We start from the raw sequence: 25,211 nt of genomic DNA on the forward strand, positions 1-25,211 counted from the left end.
AGAAAAATTGAAATTAAAATTTATTTTATTTCCACAGAGACATTAGGAAAAATGCGCTCTTGGGCTTTAAACCGTTTCTTTACTGGACCATTTTGGGGTTCTCTCATGCATTTGTTTTCTTCTACGGCTCGTATCTTCTGATGGGAGAAGACACTTCTCTGCTGGGAAATGGCCAGGTAAAATAGTTCACAAGTTGCAAGACAGTGTATTCAGTGATTTATTTTTTTAATAAATATACTCTGCACAGTTTCTGTAAAATTAGTGTACTCTAGCAGTGCAAAAGTCACACTGTATTCAGTAAATTTAAATAGTAAACCAGTAGACTTCTTTTTTCAAGACCTTAAATACTTTCTACACTGAATAAATACAAAACGTGCTTTACCATTATTCCCCTATAGGCAGTAAAAGATCCTGAAATTAAAGTGAAGAAAATGCAGAAGAACAGATCATTCATATGAATGATCTGTTGCTCCTAGGCTGGTGCCTGGATGTTTGTCCAAAATAAACTCATATCCTAGAAAGATCTCTGCTGATGGATTAGATTCTATCTGCTTTATTTCTAATATTGTAAAAAATTGAAATGTTGAATCTTTGGATAGTGATTTATGAAAAACCATTACTGTTCTATTCTAATTACTGAAAATCTGCACATTTTCTGATTACATAACTTTCCCTTTGTATTAGCCAGTGTAACCACAGAGTTACAAACACTTTGGGAATGGAGGTTGATTGTAATTCTGAAATGTTCTTAACTCTGAACAAAAATGTTATGGTTCTTTCAAAAGTTTACAATTAAACATTGACTTAATACAGCTTTGAAACTTTACTATGCAGAAGAAAAATGCTGTTTTTAACTATCAACTTTCTGTGCTTTTTTCATTTAAATTTCCGTACCTTGTCAAATCTTTTTTTAAATTTTCCCTTTATTTTTTTTAGTAGTTTACATTTAAAACAGTAATGTACTGTATTAACTGCTTTTGGGGAGTGGAGGGGGGTCTCTTTTGCTGCCTGATTGCATACTTCCGTTCCAAGTGAGGTGCGTGGTTGGCTGTGATGTTCATAACTCTGAAGTTCTACTCTACAAAGCAAATGTTCATAAAAGCTCAAACGAACAAAAACCCACAGAAAAATTAAATGTATTACTGAGTTTTTATATCACATGAAAACCTGTAATAAAATGTGTTTGAACTACCAGTGAATTATAACTGAAGATGACAGAGCATTATATAAATACCTCCACTCTCGGAGGTACAGAAATTCAAGCATTAAAAGAGAGATCCTTCCAGATGAGCATTTCTGTCTTAGCCATTAACAAAATGTTGAGCAATCCTTTAGTATGCCCTGGAGTATATTTTGATATTTATTAAGATAATTAATAGAAAACCCCATGCAACTCTTAATTGTCAAAGTAATTCTACATAATTGTATATCTTTATTCCAAAAATTTGTCCCCCTGAGAGCATGTGCTGAAAGGCTTCTTTTGAAGTTGCCACAGAACCAATATAATATTATTCAAAATGTCATTGTTTAACATCTCTGTAACTTGAAGTCTTTTAAATCATGATTTGAGGACTTCAGTAACTCAGCCAGAGCTTATAGGTCTATTACAGGAGTGGGTGGGCCACGTTCTGTGGCCTGCAATGTGCAGGAGGACAGACTAGATGATCATGATGATCCTTTCTGGCCTGAATGTCTGAGTCTAAAAGGAGTCCTATTGGTTCTGTGTAAATAATGAAATTTTAGACTGATTTGATTATTTAAACAATTTTTCAAACTCTTTATTCATTGTTCTAGCTAGACTTTTGTAAATCATTTTGACAGATTTGATAGTCTGTCATTAAATTTATATGAGTAAAGTGTAAATAGTTTGTTTTCCAATAATGTGAAGTCTTCAGCAAATAATTGCTGTAGTATCAATGATGAACTCTCCTTCAAGGTCATGAAATGGAATAAGAGAGTCTAGTTTTCAGTACTTAAAAGTGAAAATATGTCAGGAAGACTAAAACTTTTGTTTTAGTAGAATTAGTAGTATTTAATCATTAGCCTTTTTAAATTACAGGACACTAAGATCAATTCTTGGGATTTCTTTTTTACTGCTAGACCGAAACAAGAAAAACAAAAGGGCACTCTCTTCTAGAATCCGTCCAGGGTCAACTGGCCATTGTCCCTTTACCGCCATCATTACTCAACTTGCAGTGTGTTTGATACAAATGGGCAACTGCTGCTTTTGTGGGACTAGGATTTAGCATCACAAAGTAGTTTGTTTTTTTCTCTTACAGGTGGCTGTACAAATTAGGCATTTCTTACTTTTAATTACCTACTACCTTGTCCTCAGTGAGATTCTTGCCTTGTGTTCCTTATTGTTGAATGCCAAATAACAGGAGAACTAAGTCCTATCCTAGAAGTTAGATTTTTTTTTCCTGCAGCAAATAACTTCAGCAAAGAGGACTGTTTGACTTAGTAAATTTGTAATAAAGGTAATAATTGGAGATATACCAATCTCCTAGAACTGGAAGGGATCTTGAAAGGTCATCGAGTCCAGCCCCCTGCCTTCACTAGCAGGACCAATTTTTGCCCCAGATCCCTAAGTGGCCCCCTCAAGGATTGAACTCACAACCCTGGGTTTAGCACGCCAATGCTCAAACCACTGAGCTATCCTCTCTCTCTCTCTCTCTCTCTCTCTTTTCCCACCCCCCCCCCCGGGGTCACTGGTTCAAATTCATCCCATCTTGTGACCTTGTTTCCATCCAGTGGCCAATGTGAAATAAGTTGGTGGTTTCCTTCTAGGATGATGTGGGGAAACTCACATTTCCACTATCCACATGCTACCTGTTCTGTGAAGAAAGAAGATTTCAGTCTGCGAGGCTGTAACCAAGCACCTTTGACATATATACTTTGTAAAATAAATACATTTTTCAGTGAATACAGTCATTTTCCTTATTTTGTAGTATGACAGGGGCTTTTTAGGTCTTCCAAATGAGTGCTGCTACTGTTGGCAGGAATTGTCAATCTGTTATATTCTGTATATCTCTGCCATAGAATCCTCATTCATTCTTGCTCAGACCTCAGTAAAACTTCCCTCCATAGCTTCCATTTATGGCAGTCAGATGCTAGAAAAAAGGCATCTGTTAAAGTTCTTGAATGTTCCCGTAATCTTACAGGTGCCTTGTGAGCTCTACTCCAGTTTCACCAGCAAATGATATATATATTTTTGGTGGATGGACAATGGACAAAAATATTTTGTGTGCTAAAGTCAGAGAGAACATGAAACAATTGCTAAATTCTGTTCTGTTTAGAGAGAGCAGAATTTAGATAGGGTGCAGGCTGAAAAGTTAGTGGTGATAATACAGCTAGCTAGAGTACCTGTCCACTTACGAGTTGTTTGACAGAGGCATTAAAATAGTTGAACCTCTGAGCAAAATATCTTTACTAATTGAGGTATGTATTGTCTCCTCTGGTGTAACATAGTAAAAGCCATATGACTTTCTGCTTGTGCATTCATAGATGTCTTGCTTTTGTTGAATTTTATTGAATGGAAAAAGTTTTTTAATACAGCTTTTCCCCTCTGGATCAATCCATTCCTGAGCAGTTATTGGTTCAGGTAAAAAAAATCCTTTTAACATCAAAGTGCCTAAGTACAGACTTAATGGTAGACTTTCAGAGCACCAAACGGAACAATTTACTTTGTATACATATAACATATGGTTAGCTTCCAGAGCAGAGTATGTAAATGTGTGTTTGAGATTTAATAGCCTTACATCATAACACACTGTACTTCAACTTGATCTTTTAGTTCTACCTTTTTCCCCCTTTTTTCATGCTGTGCATGTCGTCAGATATTGAAACCTAACAGGCAAATGGTAAGATTTACATTAGAAGAAGAGAAGGAGATACAAAATATTGTATCTGGTATTCCACAAAATTAAAGGATGCAGCATCTATTCTCTGTAAATACTTTCAAAAATAAAAATGGTGGCAAGAATTTGTTCATTTTTTGCATTGCAGCTGTACAGCCATCAAGGGTAGTGTAAATTAAGACACTTTTTTTCATGGGCCACTCATAATAGCAGTAGTTTAATCTCATGGTTAACAAGCTGAAAAATTATTTTTCTTCCTCATATAGTAAGGCACTGGGTGTCTGGGGGTACACTTGAGGGTTGTTTTTTTTTAATCATTTCTCTATTACAAGGGCTGTAACCATGTTAATCCTAGCTTTCTAACTGATAAACTAAACTACCAAATTCCAAAGTGATGAATTTGGTTGCATATCTGCAGGTGGTGTCTTCCCGCACTATCCATGTTTGCCTACTTCTAATAAATGATAAAGAAGTGAAATTTACAAGAATTCTGGGCTCTGTCCTAAAGTATGTAGTGTGTCAGTAACCATAATATCTAGGTGCTACAGAATCTCTTCAGTTTCAGTACCTGCTTGTTCATGAGAATAGTACAGGCAGGCAAAGTAGAAGGGTGATATGTGTTTGTGAAGCGTGTGGGTACACAGTTGAAACAAACACAGCATCCTCGCCTTTTGTTAGAGCTGGGATTTTGACACTGGAGAATTTGTTCCAAGGTCTGATAATTTAGTATATTGGGATGGGATGATGAAAGTGGTATATACTTTAGAAGTATTTTAGGGTTCAGATTAAATTTTCATCTTATCAGCCTTGGGGGTGGGGGAAGTCTCTTTTCTTAATGTTCTCTTTGAAGAACATAACAGCACCATTATTTTTGAATTATTAAGATTGTGGTTTGGAAAAATGAAACCCTCCAACGATGCTGCATTTTTAAAATAACCTTTAATGTTAAACTTAGTAGTTGAGGAGTTACTGCTTTTACACTAAAGTGGAATACCTTCCCATTGATAGTCATGGCTAGCCTGGATAGTCACACATAATTGGTTGATTAGTAACTTCATTTTCCTGCCATCTCATTTTATGATTTGGTTTTGTCATCTTCTGCTGTAGATTTGTGGTGGTAAGGAAAAAGATTCCTTGCTAGTGGGGTGTAAATTTTGTGACTCTTAATAGGAATTATATTTTTTCTTTGCCTGTGGTTTGCGCTGGACCCTTCTTGCTCTACTAACTATACTTAGTGAACAATCACAGGTTTCATTAGTGTAGCTGGTTTCAAATAGCTATAATTTATTACAACTGCTATTAATTGATTTTGTGCAATGACTTCTGTTTTTTTATTTTATTTAGATGTTTGGAAACTGGACTTTCGGTACCTTGGTCTTTACTGTTATGGTTATAACTGTTACAGCGAAGGTACAGTAGTATAATATTTACTCTCCATTTTGGGAAATGTAGGCAAATACAGAATAATTTGTCAGTTTAAAGTTGGTTTCATAGTTATACAAGAGTGGTGAATAGTTTCTGTCTCTCAAGGAAACAGGAGGTAAAGAGGGAATTAGGGTTAACTTCAGTGTTGGCTTAAAAAGACTAATTTAATAGTTTCATGTGTCTTGAAAGGTGTTTACTGATTAAGTTTGAAAGTAAAGCCAAATAATTTGAAAGCAATGTTGTCTTTTCATATTAATGAAGTAAAACAACATAGATTAATTTTCTAAACATTCTTTGTTTTTTAGATGGCTTTAGAGACTCATTTCTGGACTTGGATAAATCATTTTGTTACCTGGGGCTCCATTGTGTTTTATTTTCTATTTTCCTTGTTTTATGGGGGAATTATCTGGTGAGTGATTTTTCCTTTTGTCTCTGTGTGCGCGTAGAACATTGCTTTTAGTATTTGATATCCTGCATTATAGCTATTAGTTTCTTCATACATTTAGAACAGGAAAGGAAATGACAATCCCAGCAGTGGGTTTTTGCCCTTTTCTTCAAACCTAGAGCCTGTTACTCCTAACATATAGCATGTAACTTTGCAGCCTTGCATGCATTTATCCCTCACCTGAAGCAGACACATGTTTATGCATTTTAGAACTCTGAAATTCATTGCATTTTTCTCTAAGTTTACTAGTTTTCTGGTTAAATGAAACTGCAGTCATTTTGTGTAACAACCCAAATTCTTCTCTAGAATGGCTGTTTTCTAAATCTCAGCATCCTCATACTGTTTCTGGAAACTCTTTTTTTGCCTGCTACAGTACTCCGTGGATGCCATTCTCTCAAAGGCCATCCACCTCTTTCTGAAAAGGCTTCTGACTCCTATTTCCATACACATGAATGCTGAAAAAAATTCTTTGTAAATACAGATTTTCACTTCACCATGCTGCACAATGCAAGGCTCACTGTATCAAATATGGAAGATGAATTAATTAGATATTTGCCTATTAGTTCTTCATAGAATTTAAGACTTTATAACGTCTACATGTTGGTTTAACAATCAGAATACTTTAAGGAATACTCTTGTTAATCATGTCCCTTTAAAAATCCTGCACTGTTCTCATTTCTGATTCTACAGGGATGTGCAAATTGCATATAGCTGTATCTGTATGGAACCTTCCACAGCTGTGGGAAGTCCAGGACAAATGGCAAGGCGATGTTTCTGTGGTGCCATCCTCGTGTGTTCAGTTGAGGGGCAGCTTTAAGATGTGCCAGGAGCTCCAAAGGAGCATTTCCTCTTATAGAGGCTGCAGCAGGGATGAATTAAAACAGCACATCCCCAAACTTCCCTAACCACACTCTTCTCCAGCCCACACCATTCACTTTTTATCTGCCCTGTGCCACTTTCAACTACCAGACTCCCCTCAGTGGACTCGCCGGTGCTGGGGTCCTACACTCTGACTTATTCTGGTGGACAGCATAAAAACAGGGATGAATTTAGCAAATTAGTTTTGTTTAATTTGTACTTCTGATATTTTCCTCTAATTATCCTTTCTCTAATTTTTCAGGCCATTTTTGCATACGCAGGACATGTACTTTGTATTTGTTCAGTTGCTGTCAAGTGGTTCTGCTTGGTTTGCCATAATCGTCATAGTTGTCACTTGTTTGTTTCTTGATGTTGTGAAGAAAGTGCTGTGCAGACATCTACAACCAACAAGTACTGAAAAAGCTCAGGTAACGTTATGTTTTTGTATAGAACATGGTCAATAATTAAAAGAAGAACTTTATTAAATTCAGTCTTGTAAGTGGATAACTAAATAATCCTTCTCTGAATAAATGTCAAAAGATCACTTCCTCTGCAAAAATTGAAATTGTTGTGATACTTCAGTGTAAAATAGTGGTTTCATTTGAAAGCTGTCTTGGGATAAGAGGGACGGTTCTCTCATGGATTGGTAACTGGTTAAAAGATAGGAAACAAAAGGTAGGAATAAATGGTCAGTTTTCAGAATGGAGAGAGGAAAATAGTGGTGTCCCCCAGGGTCTGTGCAAGGCCCAGCCCTATTCAACATATTCATAAATGATCTGGGGGAAGAGGGTAAGCAGTGAGGGGGGGGAAAAGGGTAAGCAGTGAGGTGGGAAAATTTGCAGATGATACAAAACTACTCAAGGTAGTTAAGTCCCAGGCAGACTGTGAAGATCTACAAAAGGATCTCTCAAAACTGGTGACTGGGAAACAAAATGGTAGATGAAATTCAATGTTGATAAATGCAAAGTAATGCACATTGGAAAACATAATCCCAATTATACATATAAAATGATGGGGTCTAAATTAGCTGTTACCACTCAAGAAAGAGATCTTGGAGTCATTGCGGATAGTTCTCCGAAAACATCCACTCAGTGTACAGCGGCGGTCAAAAAAGTGAACAGAATGTTGGGAATCATTAAGAAAGGGATAAATAATCAGACAGAAAATATCGTATTGCCTCTATATAAATCCATGGTATGCCCACATCTTGAATACTGCATGCAGATGTGGTTGCCCCATCTCAAAAAAGATATATTGGAACTGGAAAAGGTTCAGAAAAGGGCAACAAAAATTATTAAAGGGTATGGAACAGCTTCTGTATGAGGAGAGATTAGTAAGACTTGGACTTTTCAGCTTGGAAAAGAGACGACTAATGGGGGATATGATCGAGGTCTATAAAATCATGACTAGTGTGGGGGAAGCAAGTAAGGAAGTGTTATTTACTCCTTCTCATAACACAAGAGCTAGGGGTCACCAAATGAAATTAATAGGCAGCATGTTTAAAACAAACAAAGGGAAGTATTTCTTCACACAACACGCAGTCAACCTGTGGAACTCTTTGCCAGGAGATGCTGTGAAGGCCAAGAGTATAATGGGTTCAGAAAAGTACTAGATACATTCATGGAGGATAGGTCCATCAATGGCTATTAGCCAGGATGGGCAGGCATGGTGTCCCTAGCTTCTGTTTGCCAGAGGCTGGGAATGAGCAACAGGGAATGGATCACTTGATGATTCCCTGTTCTGTTCATTCCCTCTGGGGCACCTGGCATTGACCGCTGTTAGAGGACAGGATACTGGGCTGGATGGACCTTTGGTCTGACCCAGTATGGCCATTCTCATGTTCTTATGAAAAGATAATTAATTTAAATTATGTAAACCTATTTAATGCTATCCTCAGATCCAAGTATAAGTAAGGATTCTACTCTTGCAACGGATGATAACTTTTGTACTAGAAGTGAATAAACCATTTCTGAAAAAAGTGAGCCTACAGACTTGCTGGCACACAAACTGTTCAGTCTTTAGCATCTACGTTTGTAAAAGCATGCCAGCATACGCGTTTCGTAAAGAGTTGCACTGCTTTAAAGGTAGTTGCGAAATTTACTCTTGTTGTTTTCTGAGACTGAACAAAGTCTCTAGAGATGATATTGCCTTTGAGTGGCTGTTACAATGTAATGATGTGCAATAGTTTAAATGATTTCACTAGCATGTAGTTTGGCAAAATAGTTTTATAGCAAATATTCATTAGTATTACTATACAGAAATATGTACTTCTCTATTATATGCTGATAAAACATTCTCCATAATGTAAATAGTGTTCCATAAAATCCTGGTTATGACTTATGCCTTATATAGACTATTTGACTAAAGGTTATTGAGTTTAATAAAACTGTATTATAATGCTAGAAGGGACCACTGTTGTCATCTAGTCTGACTTGCTGAATAACAGACCATAGGACTTCCTCAATTAATCCCCATTTGAACTAGAGCCTCTTATAAAAACATCCTATCTTGATTTTAAAATTTCCAGTCATGGAGAATCCACTAACCGTTGGTAAGTTGTTCCAATGGTTAATTACTGTCATTGTTAACTATTTGCACCGTATTTCTTGTCTGAATTTGTCCAGCTTCCAGCCAGTGGATCTTATTATACCTTTGTCTGATATATTGAGGTGCCCTCTGTTATCAAATTTGTGTTCCCCATGTAAGTACTGATAGATTGATCAAGTCACCCCATAATCTTTTCTTTGATAAACTTAATAGATGGAACTGAGCCACTTGATTCTTTCACTGTAAGACATGTTTTCCAGTCCTTTAATCATTCTAGTGGCTCTTTGCTTAATGCTCTATAATTTATCAACATCCTTGAATTATGAATGCCAGAACTGGACACAGCATTCCAGCAGTAGTTGCACCAGTGCAAAATACAGAGGTAAAATAACCTCTCTACTCCTACTTGAGATTCCCCTGTTTTTGCATCCAAGAATCACATTAGCCAGCTCATGTTCAGCTGATTTATCCACCATGACCTCCAAATCCTTTTTAGTCTCCTTGCTTCACAGGAGAGTCCCCTATCTTGTAAGTATGGCCTAAGTTCTTTGTTCCTAGATGTATGACTTTACAATTGGCCATATTAAAACACACATTAGTTGCTTGCTCCCAGCTTACCACGTGATCCAGATTGCTTTGTATCAGCTACAAGTCTTCTTTATATACACTCCCATATTTTTTTCATCTGCAAACTGTCAGTAACAATTTTATTTTCTTCCATGTCATTGATAAAAATGTTGAATAGTGTAGAGGCAAGAACCGAACCCAGCAAAACCCTAATGGATTCACACCTACTTGTTGATGATCCTCTATTTACAATTACATTTTTTAGTCCATTTAATCTGTTCCATGTTGATTTTGGAACATTACTCAAAATCTGGTTTCTTACTCAAAATGTCTTGATACCAAGTCAAATTCTTTACAGAAGTTTAAGTATATTACATGAGCACTATTACCTTTATCAACCAAACTTGTAATCTCATAAAAAATCAAATTCATTTGACAAGATCTATTTTCAATAAACCTGTGTTGATTGGCATTAATTATATTGCCCTCCTTTAATTCTTTATTAATCAAGTCCTGTATCAGCCACTCCATTATTTTGCCAAGGATCGATGTCACAGGCCTATAGTTATCCAGGCTGTTGCATTGACCCTTTTAAAATATTGGCACCACATTAACTTTATTCCAGTGCTCTGAGACATAGCCAGCATTCTAAGACTTAATGAAAATCAACAGTAAGGTCTAGAGAACTCTTGGTTACAAGTTATTTGGACCTGCTGGTTTTTAAATGTCTGACTTCAGTAGCTGCTGTTTAACATCCACCTTAGTTACTGTTGGAATGGAAAATATTTTATCATCATCATAGGACATCATCATCTGGCTTTCTCCCAAATACAGAACAGAAATATTTATTGAACACTTCTGCTTTCTGCGTTATTGGCAATTCTACCACTTCCATCTGGTAATGCACCAATTACATTGGTACAGGATTCCTTTAGTTCCTAACAGACTTTACACACACACAAAAACCAAAAAAACCTTATTTTCCTTAATTCAGCTAACCATAGATTTCTGCTTATGTCTTTTTTCTCCTCTTTATCAATTTTCTACACTTCCTATCTTCTGATTTCCATTCATTATAATACACTATTTTTAATCTCACTTAGTCTTTCAGTAAGATGTTTGTTGCCATTGTGATTGCTTGCTTATGGGCATGACCTGTCATGTTACCTAAGAGAGAAGTATGATACTATCTAACGTTTTTTCCTGTGGTAGGGTATGTGCTTTGGCTAGTGCATTTTATTTCCCTTTCTCCATTAGTACTGGACACTTTGGCAGCATCTGCATTAGTGCCACTGTATTCTGCCGGAGTACATCTTGCTGGGAAACCACGACTGGTATCAGTTGCATTAGACAATCAGCTAAACTTTGCAATAAAAATCCATTAACTCTTGTGTAATTTTTAATGTTGGTAACAACTTAATGACCATCTAGCTGCTTTTTGTGTGTGTGCATGTGTGTCTTTAGAAGTGTAGTTATAGTCAGAAAAGTAAATTTGCAAAAACGGGAGATCCATGAAATAGTAAGGTCCTCCTGCATACATTCATACATGTACTCACCTCTTTCAGCACTTGCAATCTAAGGGTCAGGTTCTGCCACTCTTTGTGAGCAGTTCTTGGGACTAGTCTGAGATCATGAAATCAATGGGAGTTACCATGGAATAAGGAACTAAACATGAGTGAAAGGTGACCATTTTTTTCCTACTTATTTTAGTTAGCTGTATTATCATTAAAGCAGTGTGGTATGGGATTCTTTTCAGGTTTGTACATCGCTATGTTTGTTAACTAAATTCCAATTACAGAATTTTTTTACTGTTGATCTCAAAGCAAAGAAAATAACCCAGTTTGACTTTCAGATCTCATGTTGAGTTGGTAGGGATGACAACTAGAAAAAATGTTGTTTTTAAAAATAAGCAAATTTTGTATGGAAGCTATTGAGAGAATAAGTGGAACTCCACATTTCCATTGTAAATTTACTTTTTGCAATACAACTGCATCTTACATGTGGCTGAATTAATTCCTGTGTACTTGCATCTTTTAAAAACAGCTTAGCTCCCAATAACTGAGACTCTTATGTGATACAGCAAAGTAAAACTAGTTTTAGGTCAGGACAAGGAAATAGATTACGTGCAGTAATCACAAATTTTTAAAAATGGAGCTGTAGGGCTTTCATCACCTGCTGTCTTTCATCTTTAAGTTCTAAAATATTTCACTGGGGGAAATAAGCAAGCTTAAAGTACATTTTCTTAATTTGGTATGCAAGGGATAATAATTGTCCCCGTAAATGAAAATGAGTCAACAGATTGTCTCCATCTTTTTAAACCCAGATAATAGTTTACTTTGGAAATTATAAATACTACTATCATTAAAATAATAATTCTCCAAAGACCAATTATTTTCTGCACGTAGTTAATTTAGACATCATGTAAGATCTGATAAACTTCTGCATGAGAGAAATAGCAGAAAAAAACATTATACACTGTTTCTAAAAGCTGTCTTAAAACATAAATGTTAAGGTATTGTAATCAGGAACTACTGTATAAGAAACTATTACTTTTACTGCATTTTAAAAGCCGATTTAATTTAAAAACTTGGCAAAAAAATGTAGTGTGACTTGAAAATGGGCTTTCATACCGGGACAAGCATAATTTTTTGCTGTGTACCAAGATTTTCTGCCTGGTACTGCAATGAAATCATAATTCTGTGTTTGACGTCTGTCAAATGACATGGAAGTAATTGCTGTGAGCTTTTGTGATCGTATAGGAAGATATGGCTACTGGGGGGGACAATCCCAGTCAAAACATAAATCTTTTGGTAAACAGCAGAAATTGCAATACTAATGGGGTGGCGGGAGAGTCTAAGGACAGCTGGAGAAGTATGCCCCAAGTATTTCCAGGGTTTTTTCACCCATTATGAAAGTTAAGGGACACTTTTTAAACATGTCACCGGTGAAAAATAAATGTTAGTGCCAGGAACAATCTTGCAAGTATCAGTCTCATATGTGTTCTGCATAGGAAGTATATTCCAGTAAATAACAATGTCTTTTAAAATCCTGTCCTGTGTCTTTCTCCTAGAAAAATACTATTACTTACTGACTTGTATGTTCCATCCCTTCTCTGTCCACTTATAGATGTACTCCAACAGAGTTGCTTTAAGTGATGAGTTCATCGCACTGCAGCCATTATCCAGGGCAAGGAATCAGCTGAGCAGAATTAGGTAGAGTAGGAGGGACAATTCCTCATAAACTCTTATGCATGTTGAAGGTCAACTAACCAGCAATGAGAGAAATGGGAAGAGGCATGAATATTAAAGTGGGATGAGAGGCAGTATCTATAGTGGAGATTCATTCTATTTGGCATCTTTCTTGGCTTTGCTATGTATTTTTTCTAGCCAATTGCTTCTCATAAGTAGCATGTATTAGACGGTCTTTTAGGAGAAAATCCCTAGCATGATGCTCAATTTAGAGAATACAGTTCTAGTCTTTCTTGCATCCATTTTTAAAATAACCACAATTTCTAGCATGGTTCCAATGTTTTTGCTTTGTGTAGTCAAAATTAGCAATTCTTTCTGCATGTTGGATAACTACAGCTTCATAAGACCACAACAGAAAGGTTCTTGTATTTTAGGCAGCAGTTTTCTTGCTAATTATTTGCCCATTTTAATTTGCTTTCACTTGTGCCATAAGAGCATAGAACATGTCTTATGCTTGGGTGTAAATATGCATTTGTGCATCAACTAAGACTCTTGCTTTTGTTTAATGCATCTATCAAGTGAATGTTATTTATTTTCAATGTATTATGGATGTCTGTGTCTCTAAAGATATTCGGGTGTAAATTGTATGAAATATTCAAAAAGACTGAAGTGTGCCTGTCTAGGTAAAATACTAGGATGCTGGAACTTTTATAATGCACTCAGTCTCAGTATGTGAAATGCTATAGGACTACGATCTGACTTCTATTCTTTCAAAAAAAAATACACAAATAAATGTTTTAACTTGCAACAAAGATTAAGGGCCAAACCTTCATCCCAGCCTTATATAACCATCCACTTTTGCAGCAACAAAAAATTAAAAGCACAGTTTTGTTCATATAGTATTTTGTCTAAGTCTGGAATGGTGCCTGTAAATCAGGACCAGGACATCCATGTGGCCTACATTGAAGGAATGGGTGTACATCCTTCAAAATAAGGGAAATAGGAGAGGAAAGTGACCTACGCAAAGGTAATGAGTGCTATATTTTAAACAAATAATTGTGACAATTAACTCTTAAAAACCTGAGACATCTCAGTTGCAGACTCCATGGTTCATCTGCCAGGGTGAGTGACATCACCACAAAGAGAAATTTGAAATAACAATTCCATTTTTTCTGTTATTACCGTGTGATGGTACTTGTAATGCAACTCATTCTAGCAGAAATACCAGGAAGTCTGCAACTCAGATTTCTGAATATCATAGGGAGTTAATCTTGTTGAAATTCAGCACAAAATTAACTTTTGAAGGAAGGTAAGTTGGTACTTTCTAGCTTTTTAAAAACAAAAACTAAGTTTTTGTTTGGGAATGTATTTTGAATGTGATGCCAAAAGTTCAAAGTAAATTAGTATTTATGGTCCATATGAGTAGCACAGGCATCAGCAGGTCTTAGAGTTCTTTTAGGTGGTTTCTCTCCTGTAGGTTTCACCCTGTACATGAAAGTTGTGTGTAGTGGGGTCATTATAGTTGGGTGGCAAATTGAGGTTTTGTACAGCAGAAGGCGAATGTAAGGGACAGGAAGACTTTTATCCACACGGAATGCTAATGCGTGAAGTTTTAAATCTAGGAATTAAATATTAACACTTCTTATTAATGTGGATCAAGCTCTGTCCTTCCATCACTCTCTGCCCCCACCCTCCTCAAACAACTCCACTGTTACCCCTTGTTTTCTCCATTATCTCCATGCACGTCTGCCTTTCCTAAAGTCCTCCATTCCAAAACTATAAGAGTATGCCTCTGTGGCCACAGGTTCTCATGACCTGAACTGCTGCTGTTTTTCTCTTAGCTATCATGTCTGCCTCTGATCAGTAGTTGCTGCATCAAAGCCTGGAGCCAGAAGCAGATCAATTTCTATTAAATTTGTATTGTACATATTGTTATATGTTGTAATTCCACTGGTAAACCAGACTTTTCCTCACCCCTCTCTCTCTCTCTCTCTCTCTAAGGGGCACCAAGGCATCTCTTCTTAGCATGACGGACTTAGATTGTATGCTCTTTGGTGGCAGGGACGATCTTTTCATTTTTTATTTATACAGGCCCTACCACAAGTTGGGGCCCTGATCCATGACTGGGGCTCCTATGGGCTGCCACAGTACAAATAACAAAAATTATTTGGTGTTTGTAGACTAAGTCATTGTAGAGGTACAACTGAACAAAAGGTTTAGGATTTTTTTTTTTTAAGTGCCAGGGAGACTTTTGAAATGCCAAATTTCAATATGCCTTTTCTAAATTTTCTAGAAAAACTAACTAAGGGTGAGATGTGGCATTTGAAATTTCAGGGGAATCAGTCTCTTGTTGGGGTGACTAAGAGAAGTTAAAATGGGGCTCATAATGGGAAGCTACTTTAAAGCTTAATTGTGGTGTAGCAATAACCATCTCATAATCTATTTTAGCTATTTACATAGCATCGATTATATTAGTATCTAGGGCCTGGCTTCAGCAAAGCGCCACTTAAGCATTTGCTTAACTATAAGCACATACTGTATCCATTTCTTTTTAGCAGATCACATAAGCATATGCTTCAATGAGATATAAGTGCTTTGTGGAACTAAAACCTGCAGGTGTCATTTGGCATACAACAGACCCAACAAACTGGGAAAAGAATTGGAAAGACCCTTTGGACAAAAGCGCTAATTTTAGACCTTTATTTGGGGAGGGAGGGGTCAGAATTGAAAATTACTCATTTACATTCTTTGTATGCCTTTAATTTGTTGACAAACTATACTCTGGTAATGTTGATGTGCATTAATAAATAATTTGTGATTTGGATAACTTGAGAAAGTGGTCATCTCTTCCTGCGTAAGCAAATGTGCACTGTTCTATCAAGAACAAGTCAGTAGATTAAAGATTGGTTTAAAGATTGTTCAATTTAAAACTGAGTGTGGTGTTTTATAAGATTTGTTGCTTTTCTGTCCTTCTAGATGGAAGAAGATAAGGGTTCAGTCAGCTCAGCATATGACTTTGCTGAAAGCAGGCACAGAGGGGAGGACAATAGGCAACTGCTAGCTGATCCAACTAGCCAGCAGGACAGTTCTTGCGTTCACTAGGTAGTACTCCCACTGTACCCTTATGTATAGTCAGTCATGGAATCATCTTTGAAATTCCATACTTGTGATATTTACAAGGAAACCTACATGACTGCATGTTTTTTGTTTGGGCTTAACAGATTGAATCATTAATTGTAATACATAGTATTTAATTTTTTTCTTGATTCATTCCATTAAAGATATCCATTCCCCTGAAAAACATTTGCATTACAATGATTTGAGATCTTTAGCCCTAAACCATACCTTTTGAAAACTTCTTTGCAGCCCAAAGATTAGTGTTCTCATTTTTTTTCTCTGTATATGTCAGTCTTTAAGCAGTGGCTCTTCCTACCAGTTGCAGCCCAGTCGAGGATACACTTAGTATTGCCAGAGACTTTTTTGTTTTAAAAGTATCTGTGCTCAGTACTGTCCACCTCACAGCATTGTGCATTGTTGTCTTACCTGTTTTTGTCAGGCCTTAGTTTAGTGTAACACACAACTATGATCAAATCTGTGCACAGATCTAAAACTGGAGAGGAAGGCTAGAGGAGATGCAGGCAGTCAGGAGAGATTCTGTATTAAAGATAAAATCCTTCATTCAGGAAAGGGATATAAAGAGAATGGATCCTAAACCAGGTAGCCACTGCCATCATATTGAGTTTATTTTACTATTGTCTCCTTTACAGTCTCCTAATATTACTTTTGATGTTACTAAGAGCTAGTTGGTATAGCTGACATAAGGAAGGTGTGGATTTGGGATCGCAAAGGGATCTCGGATGTTCACAGTTTACTCTGGAAATACTACTTGTAATGCTTCCACTCAGTTTTTAGTCTTTAAAGTGGGAGGTCTGTGGATTTAAAATAGCAAATATTAATTCTTTGCAATTATCTACATACTGGATTCTGTAAGGTCACTATTTTCAAATAGGTGGTATTAACCCTTTTGAGTCATGGTAAAGAACTGACTCCTCATTAAGCCACTATTGTATTGCACAGAAACTAAAGGCAAAATTGGTTTTAAGCTCATTAGAAATCAAATATTTTCATCTTAAGTAGATTTTTTTTTTGTATTTTTTGCCTGTTTTATTTTTCCAAAATGTCCCTTTTGCATTGCAGTCACTGCTTTTTTATATGTTTTATAGGCAGTTCAGAAATACATGGTGCATTATACGTGAAAGATTGCACAGACAGAGCATAGGATTCTGGCATTGAGGGAGACAAAGATAGTTTTATGCACCTTTTATACGACCCTTCCTCCCAAATTCTAGTGCCAACTGTTTCATCCCTCAGGTGCAAATTTGTGCAGCCTCTTGGCTACTCCCTCTTTGTGTCAGCTTGTAACATTCCTCAGTGATCTCCAGCCATTATGCCAGCTAGGGATCATTAGAGCGCAATTACACCCTACTTCCCCAACATGCACCCTCTGCCCGGGCTAAGGAGGCCATAGCGCTGCACCATCTGGATAGTCCCTCGGCTGACTGCTGAAGTCAACTTTATGGCCCCAGAATACTGCAGGGACCAGGTTCTGCTTCATACAGTATATATTAAGGGAAGAATCAATTCTTTATATAAAAATCAAAATTGTAGAATGTGAAGTTGGCTCGCCGCTGACTCAAAATTAGGGGTTATATGAATCTACCGCTAATAAAATACCTGTTTCCAGAGCAACTATGAGACAAAAATATAGGTACATATGCCTCCATGAGTGTAGTGAGAAAAGGGACATGTATCATGCATGAATAAGTAATAATGGAGCTCTTTCATGTGTGATCAGATAGAAATTATTGGAAAACATTATATACTATTAGAGGAGCGAGACAATTTTCCGTTAGCTTTGAGCCAATTATAAGTAGAAATCTCAGATCTTAATCTCTTTCATGAGACTTTTTAAAGCCCCTCTCCTGTGATTTACTGAGGCACCTTCTGAGAGGTTCTCTGTCCTCAACTCCTGCTTACTTCTGTTAATTTCTACATCTAAAGTGAGCAGCATAAATTTGTAAATATTTGAATGTCCTGTTGGAAATTTTTGGCGCCTCAGAATAACTGATACATATCGTCCAGTCAGGAGGTACGCCTCTGTATATAATTCATCTCATTGCATTGCATCTGTGATGTTAAGTGACTAATACAGTTTGTGTGTCCCACCCCCCTCCCCTGTATTAGTATAACTGCTAAACAAATAGTTTAATTTGAATTATGTAGGTACCTCTTCCCCCCACATCACCACCCTCAGTAGATTTGTATACGCTATTAGGAGGGAGGTAAGCACAAATGAATTCAAAATATTCTCTCTCCAGTTTTTCCTGTAGTGCTAAATATTTGGAAATTTGTGTGTGCTGCAGTGGAAAAATATTCGGATGAAGTGTAGTATGAAGGAATTTGTTAATAGGTGATTTTGTAATAAAAACATCTTCCTAAACTCTGTGTAACCTCTTTCAGTTTATTCTAGTCTGTTTTACACATACTAATAAACTTTGTTGTATTCATTCATAGTTATACTAACATTCAGCTTTTCCTTATTCTTGCGTGGATATGACTGATGGTTCTTAATGTTAATTCTGTGTTTAAATTTAGATAAAAATCTGTAGACACCCTTTTTTCCCCCCAAAAAGTGAGAGGTTAGTTCGATCCGTATCATAAGCTTTAATAATGGCATTCCCAAATTCCAGTCCATATCCTGTATTTTGTAAAGGGAGGTTTATCTGGCATCATAAATGGTAACCTGGGATAAAATTTCAGAACTATGTAAATAAGACAAGAAGGGTAGCTAGAAAAATTTACTTCCGTCTTTTTTGCTCATGATTTAATGTCAGCTTAAATTAGTAATAGTAAGTCTTATTGCTAGTCATGGAACCGACTTCCTTCAGAAAACTGCGTTCTGCAGTTCTTTTTGAATTGTTAAAACTATTATTTTTAGGCAGGTTGCCATATCCACAGTCTCATTTATTCTAAAGCTTTTTCTATTATTATTTTATTTGGGACTGGGGGACTAGTATATTTTGAATGGGGATAGATCTTGAGCTAGTGTAAATTATCATAATTCCATTAATGTCAATGGAGCTATGACAATTTATACTAACTGACAGTCTGCCCCCTGTAAGCGTATTACAGGTAGAGCACTATAGCGGATGATTGGCCAGCCAGGTTACTTACGACAGTAGTGGGAACTGGACATATTTTTATTTGCTGGGTGCTTGTGTGGGATCAGTGTTAAACAATCTCCCATTTGTTCAATAAGCCATTTATTTGTTCAAACCTTGGCCGCACCAAAAAGCATCTAAATCTCCATCTGTATGATTCACGTGAAGAAAGCAAATGCTCTTCTTAATAAGGTGGTATAATGTTTTTCCTATAAAACAGAAACATATTCTAGTAACACTATTGAAATTTAAAAACTAGCCTTCTTTAAGCATTGTCTGTGATAACAGGACACTGTTGTCACTAGAATCCACAAATACTAATTCTTCTCTCTTTTTTCACTCCAGCTTACTGAGACAGGTTCAGGTATCAACTGCTTGGACTCCATGTGCTGCTTCTCAGATGGGGAAACAGCATGCGCATCTGTTAGAAGAATGTTGGAACAACTAATGGGAAGATGTAGTCCAACCCGGGTCAACAGGTGTGGAATTTCTCTCAATAGCCTTTGCTGCAGACGATTCTCCTATAAACTGGAACCTGATGAGCCTGCAGCTATAGATGTCTAGCAAACCAGTTGCAGGTTTTGTGTAATTAACAGGAAATGCTATTCTTTATAGTGCTTTTTGATCCTAAAAGATCCGTTTCTTGCTTACTGGGAGTGCTTTTGTTACAAAAAGGAAGAAAACGGTTTTTCAAGAAACAGAACTCTCTTCAAACTTTGTTTGGTCTTTCTAGTATGAGATCTTGTGTTGTATATATGGTATTTTCTCTGGGTTTGTACATCCTTCTGTTTAGAAAAACAAACCTCACTGTGCTGATTGTTCTCCTGATCCAGCTTTTTGCCTTCATGAATCAAGCGCTATTTGTAAAGTCAAAAGGCTTTTCCTTTGATACTTAATGTATGTCCTCCAAATAGTCACGGATTAGCTTGAGTTACTTCTAAAGATATACAAAAGGGTCACATTTCCCCCAGACAATCATTAAAAGGAAAGTCTTCAGACTTTTCATCCATTGGTGGTTACTAAAATTAAATATTTTTGTAATAAAACTTTTATACTCTATTTCTAGAAACCAGCTAATTTACAAAACAAAGACTTCAAATTAACTTAGTTTGAAGGATTTTTCTGTTTGTATCAAAAATGTCAGCAAAATCATGAGTGCCATTCAAAAATATGTGCTAAATATCTTCTTGAATCTCCCCGTTTCCAAAAAAACTCAGAACTAGGTAACAAATTTGGGGGTAAAAATAAAAAACCTTTTGTATATCTTAGTCTGTCTTTTGCTGAATGATATCATAGTACTCCATTATTCAAAAGCCAAACCTGGAAAAAAAATTGCACTTCTCACATTTACATGGAGTTTCCTTTAATATGTGAACAACTGTCTCTTTTTAAGTTAAAGGATGTGGTATCATTCATACAGAATAAAATCTTGTATGGGTAATTTATACTGACATGCATTGTCAGTTCTGATTTTACCTTTAGGTGTTGACTTGGTATGTGGTACATTGCAGTTTTAAAATTCTTGTGTTAACACAGTATCTGTGATTCTAATCATCTTCTTTATTCTGGCTTGCTTATGAAATTTTGTTAGTTATTTCCATAAATCTAGAGTATAATTATGCAAAAATATCCTATTCTGTATAAGAAGGAACTGTTTATGATCAAGTAAATTTTTTAATCAAAACTCTTGCTGTATAGTAAGCAGGCATGATGTGTAAAATAAACAGTTGAATAGAATTTTTAAACTACAAGATGAGCATTTAATTGGTCTAAAACCAACATTTCTGTAGTGGTTGCTTTAGCTATATTTTCACTTATTGCTATCTTCTGTAACAAATGAAAATGCTGCGCTGCAAATTAGAAACTTTTATTTTCCACGCTGCTTTCTTTGTTCTAATGTCATCTAATAAGTGATGCTGCTTTTGGCCAAAAAATTGTTTATTGTGCAGGATCTCATAAAGGTAGGTATAATTATTTTTTCATTCTGCTAGGCATCTAGATTTTTTACAATTTCTTCCCTCCTCCTTCGGTGGGATCTACTAATAATAAAAATAAAATATCATATTTGACAGAATATAAAGCACTTTTTCAATATTGTGCTATTTCTCAGGTTACTTGTGTGTTACCTCGTCATCTTTTTTCCTAATGACTGTACCGTCTAACTGAATAATTTTAAAGCCTAAAAAAGAGTTGTTAAAGTATTAGAATTAACATTGCTTCAAACAAATGAATATGCAAAACAATCTAGGTGCTAGTCAAAGGGCTTTAGAAGTTCCGTTGTTGCTGCTGCAGCTCCAGTTTTTATATTGAAATGGCTCTTCACAACCCTTTCAGTTTCACTTTATTACATTTTTGTTTTGAGTGACTCCAGCTCCTTCCCTTCAGCATTTCTATTTAAAATCTAGTCTAAAAGTGGTAGGAGGATATATTTACGTTCTTCCCCCTCACTTCCCTTGCAATAGGTGAAAGTTGCTGAATACTTTTGTTGAACGTACTAATTATGTAAGTCACATAAAACAGTTACCTGAAAGTACAATTAAGTACTTTTAATCCCAAAATATATTTACTTCTCAGTGTTAAGCTTAGATCAGACTTGGGTACAAATGCAATTTAGATTTTATTAAATAGCTATTGCCTTTTAGAAGATGCATGCAATCTCAAATGTAATAGACTATTGTGTAATGTTACGGCTGGTGTGAACCAACTGTTCTATTCCATCCCAGAGGTAGCTGCATATCGTTGATGAATTAAGTGATACCTGTATATATGTAGTTTGTAAAAGTGCTTTGTAATCCCTTTGTAATGAAAAACACTTTTCCAATTCTGTTGATATAGATAGCTTGTGTTTATATACAATATGTGCACCTAATATTCTGTCAAATATGATAATGGGATATGAAATTATTATGCTATCAAATTTTGGGTGGGAGCCATTTCTTTTGATCTCAAGGTGTACAAATGCTTGGAGTAGAGGGCAGCCGGCATAAAGTACTGCAGTTCTATTGTTTTTTAAAATATAATCAAAATACATTTTTCATTGTTTCATTCATTTAAAATAAAATTGAAATATTGCATGTTTCTTGCAAATTAGTAAAATGCATTTCTGTCTCTCTCTTCCATTAAACTATACTGTCTGTCTACTCATCAGCCAATAGAATATTAAAAATGCTGGATCACATATAAATTGTTATGGTAGAACCCATTACTGAATGATCTGGACCTGTCATTAACCAATACACTTGTCAAGATACATGTGTTTACTATTTTTGAAGAAACAGCAGATTTTTGACAGGGGTGGGCTTTGGAGCATAAATTGTTTCTACTTTGTGGCCCCCTTCCTTCCTGCCCTTTATTTTCAACTTTTAGTCTAATATGTTGACTTTAGCCATCCTGCCAAAGCAGTGGCCTATATACAGGATTTATTCATCTAGGGAAATAATGTACTCTTAGGTAGAAAACATTGGTAGATTATATCAGAATAAAAAAGCAATGATAGTTTGGATATTTTTTCTCTTGTCATTTTCGTTTAAATCTAGCACAGCCAATAGTAAAATACAGTAACTCTTCACTTAAAGTCCTTCTGGTTAAAGTTGTTTCATTGTTACATTGCGGATCAATTAGGGAACATGCTCGTTTAAAGTTGTGCAATGCTCCCTTCTAACTGCTTGCTCTTCCTGCAAGCAGTGGACAGCCTGTTACCACTAGCTGGTGGGGGCTTGGAACCAGGATGGACCGGCAGCCCCCTTATCAGCTCCCCCTATCATCTCCCCACTCCCCAAGTTCCCTGTGCAGCAGCTGCCAGCAGGCTAGCAATTGCAGCTGTCCCTCCCCCCTCTGCCAACTGCCATGTGCTGTTCCTGCCCTCTGCCTTGGAGCTGCTCCCCAAGCCTGCTTGCTGTGCAAGGTGGGGAGAGGGAAAGGGGGGGCTAATGTCAGGGTGTCCCCCTCACCCCTGCTCCTACACCCTGCTTACCCCTTCTTCTCCATATAGAGCAGGGTGGGGACACAGACTGAGAGAGACAGAGCCTGGGACAGCAGCTGCCCTCTCAGCTTCCTGGTCCACTTAAAAAGACAATGCACTTAAGAGTGGGTGAGCTTACTGAAAGGGGCAGTGTGCATTTCTCTCTCCCACACACAAGGTGTGTGTCTGTCTCTGTCTGCCATGCTATCTCCCCTCCCCTCCATTCCTGCTGCCTTGTAGAATGTGAGGCTACATTAACAACAATGTATTAACCCTTGAGGGCTCAGCCGAGTGCTAGTTCATCATTTAGCACAGGGGTTCTCAAACGGGGGTCGGGAGCCCTCAGGGGGTCATGAGGTTATTACATGGGGGGGTCGGGAGCTGTCAGCCTCCACCCCAAATCCTGCTTTGCCTCCAGCATTTATAATGGTGTTAAAAATATAAAAATGTATTTTTAATTTACACACACCCCCATATATCACTCAGAGGCTTGCTATGTGAAAGGGGTCACCAGTACAAAAGTTTGAGAACCACTGATTTAGCAGCAAGACGTTCCCTGGGAAATATCCCACCCTCTTCCAAACTTCACCCCTCAGCCAAGCTTCACAATCACCATAGCTGTGAACAGTATTCAATTGTTTGTTTAAAATGTATAGTGTGTGTGTGGTTTTTTGTCTGGTGAAAAACATTTCCCTGGAGAAAACACACACACACACACACACACACACTTACATTAATTCTTATGGGGAAATTGGATTCGCTTTACATGGCTTTGCTTAAAGTCACATTTTTCAGGAATGTAACTAAAACGTTAAGTGAGGAGTTACTGTATATCTTAATGGCTGTAGTTAAACTATTAGATTAAACTTGTTCGAAGTTAAGTAGCTCACTGCATCAGTATTAAAATATATAAATAAAACCCCAATATATTAGCATACTGCAATTAGCTATTTGTGTACTGAGAGGATTTGTTAGAATGATCTTACTGTGCCAAAAATAAATGTAGTATTCACTGTGCCTGATTTACATATATACGGTAATATTGAAGTTGCCTCAAAAAGCCTAGAAGCCCCATATAATTTAAATTGATAGCAGATTAAATATCTTTAGTCATGTTATAGTGAATTTTAAAAATAAATACTGTCCAGAAAATTCATGAAAGCATATTTTTGAGGGTTTGAATGACTTGCAGGTGTCAGGATGGAATTAACTGACTACAGTTTTAAAGAAAGGAGTCATTTGCTTTATGCTCTTAGACCTTTTTTCCTCTCACTTAGATTTATAGGTTCCTAGTCAGCCAAACTTTTCTTTTATTGTTACTGTAGATCATGGAGCTCATCGGATCCCTACTATACCAACGACAGAAGCATCTTGACTCTCTCCACAATGGACTCACCCACTTGTTAACAAGGACATTTGTTAGTGCCTGGTGGAAGCCATATGGTGCTTGCATATTGATAATAGGTTATGCATGAGTTCAGTGCTGTACTCTCTGTCCTAGAAAATGTGCTAGCACAACAAAAACATCTAAATACAAACCTCGTGCTCTATCTTGTAGCATAGCAAAACATATACGTGAAGGATAATCTCTTCCACTAAATTTTCTAATCTTATAACCAAATTATTAAATACTTGAATGCTTTTTCTCTGCCCATTTCCTCTTTGTGCTTCATACTAACAGGTTGGAATCCTGTGTTTGACATTTTATTTGAGATCTCAAGGGAATGACCAAATTTTTCTGCCTCCAAGTAATTGATTTGAGCGTACTAATTTATTTTTGTCTGGTTTTGTAAATTAAGCTGATTTTTTTTCCTTGGGGGGTGGGAGGGGAAAGATATTTTTTTATTCTAAATTTATATTGAAGCTTCTTGTTATGCTAACCTCTTAGTCCGCAAATAAACAAAACTCTTGTTTCTTCCATGGGCAAGTCAATTCATTAATATATCACTTTAAAGAAAACTGTGCTGATGGGTTAGTTGTTAAGAGATTGAAATACCATTCGTATATCTGTACTGGTGTACAAATTGCAATATACCAGTAAAATATGACATAGCCTTTTCAAAGTGGTGACAAAAGCATAGGTGCACCCTTCAGGTATAATAAGCATCTCCTGTTCTTTACAGGTAATATTTAAGGGCCAGT

The 25,211-nt window shown here is 36.6% G+C and overlaps 1 protein-coding gene across 3 annotated transcripts in view; it reads left to right on the plus strand.

Moving 5' to 3' along the window:
- The window catches only part of ATP11B (ATPase phospholipid transporting 11B (putative)), a 99,046-nt gene extending 74,057 nt beyond the window's left edge, over window positions 1-24,989 (plus strand). Inside the window, exons 25-30 of one of the 3 annotated variants that reach the window (XM_045030344.1) lie at window positions 38-176; window positions 5,202-5,267; window positions 5,588-5,691; window positions 6,848-7,013; window positions 19,454-19,587; window positions 24,395-24,989. In XM_045030344.1, the coding sequence (XP_044886279.1) occupies window positions 38-176; window positions 5,202-5,267; window positions 5,588-5,691; window positions 6,848-7,013; window positions 19,454-19,587; window positions 24,395-24,476 (691 nt within the window). In that variant the 3' untranslated portion in view covers window positions 24,477-24,989. Of the gene's footprint in view, window positions 1-37; window positions 177-5,201; window positions 5,268-5,587; window positions 5,692-6,847; window positions 7,014-15,863; window positions 15,990-19,453; window positions 22,199-24,394 lie in introns of those variants that run through there. The other 2 variants (XM_045030345.1, XM_045030343.1) reach the window with 2 other exon arrangements.
- The last annotated feature ends 222 nt before the right edge of the window (window positions 24,990-25,211 follow it).

This window comes from Mauremys mutica, chromosome 9 (genome assembly GCF_020497125.1).
Source record: "Mauremys mutica isolate MM-2020 ecotype Southern chromosome 9, ASM2049712v1, whole genome shotgun sequence".
NCBI lineage: Eukaryota > Metazoa > Chordata > Testudines > Geoemydidae > Mauremys > Mauremys mutica.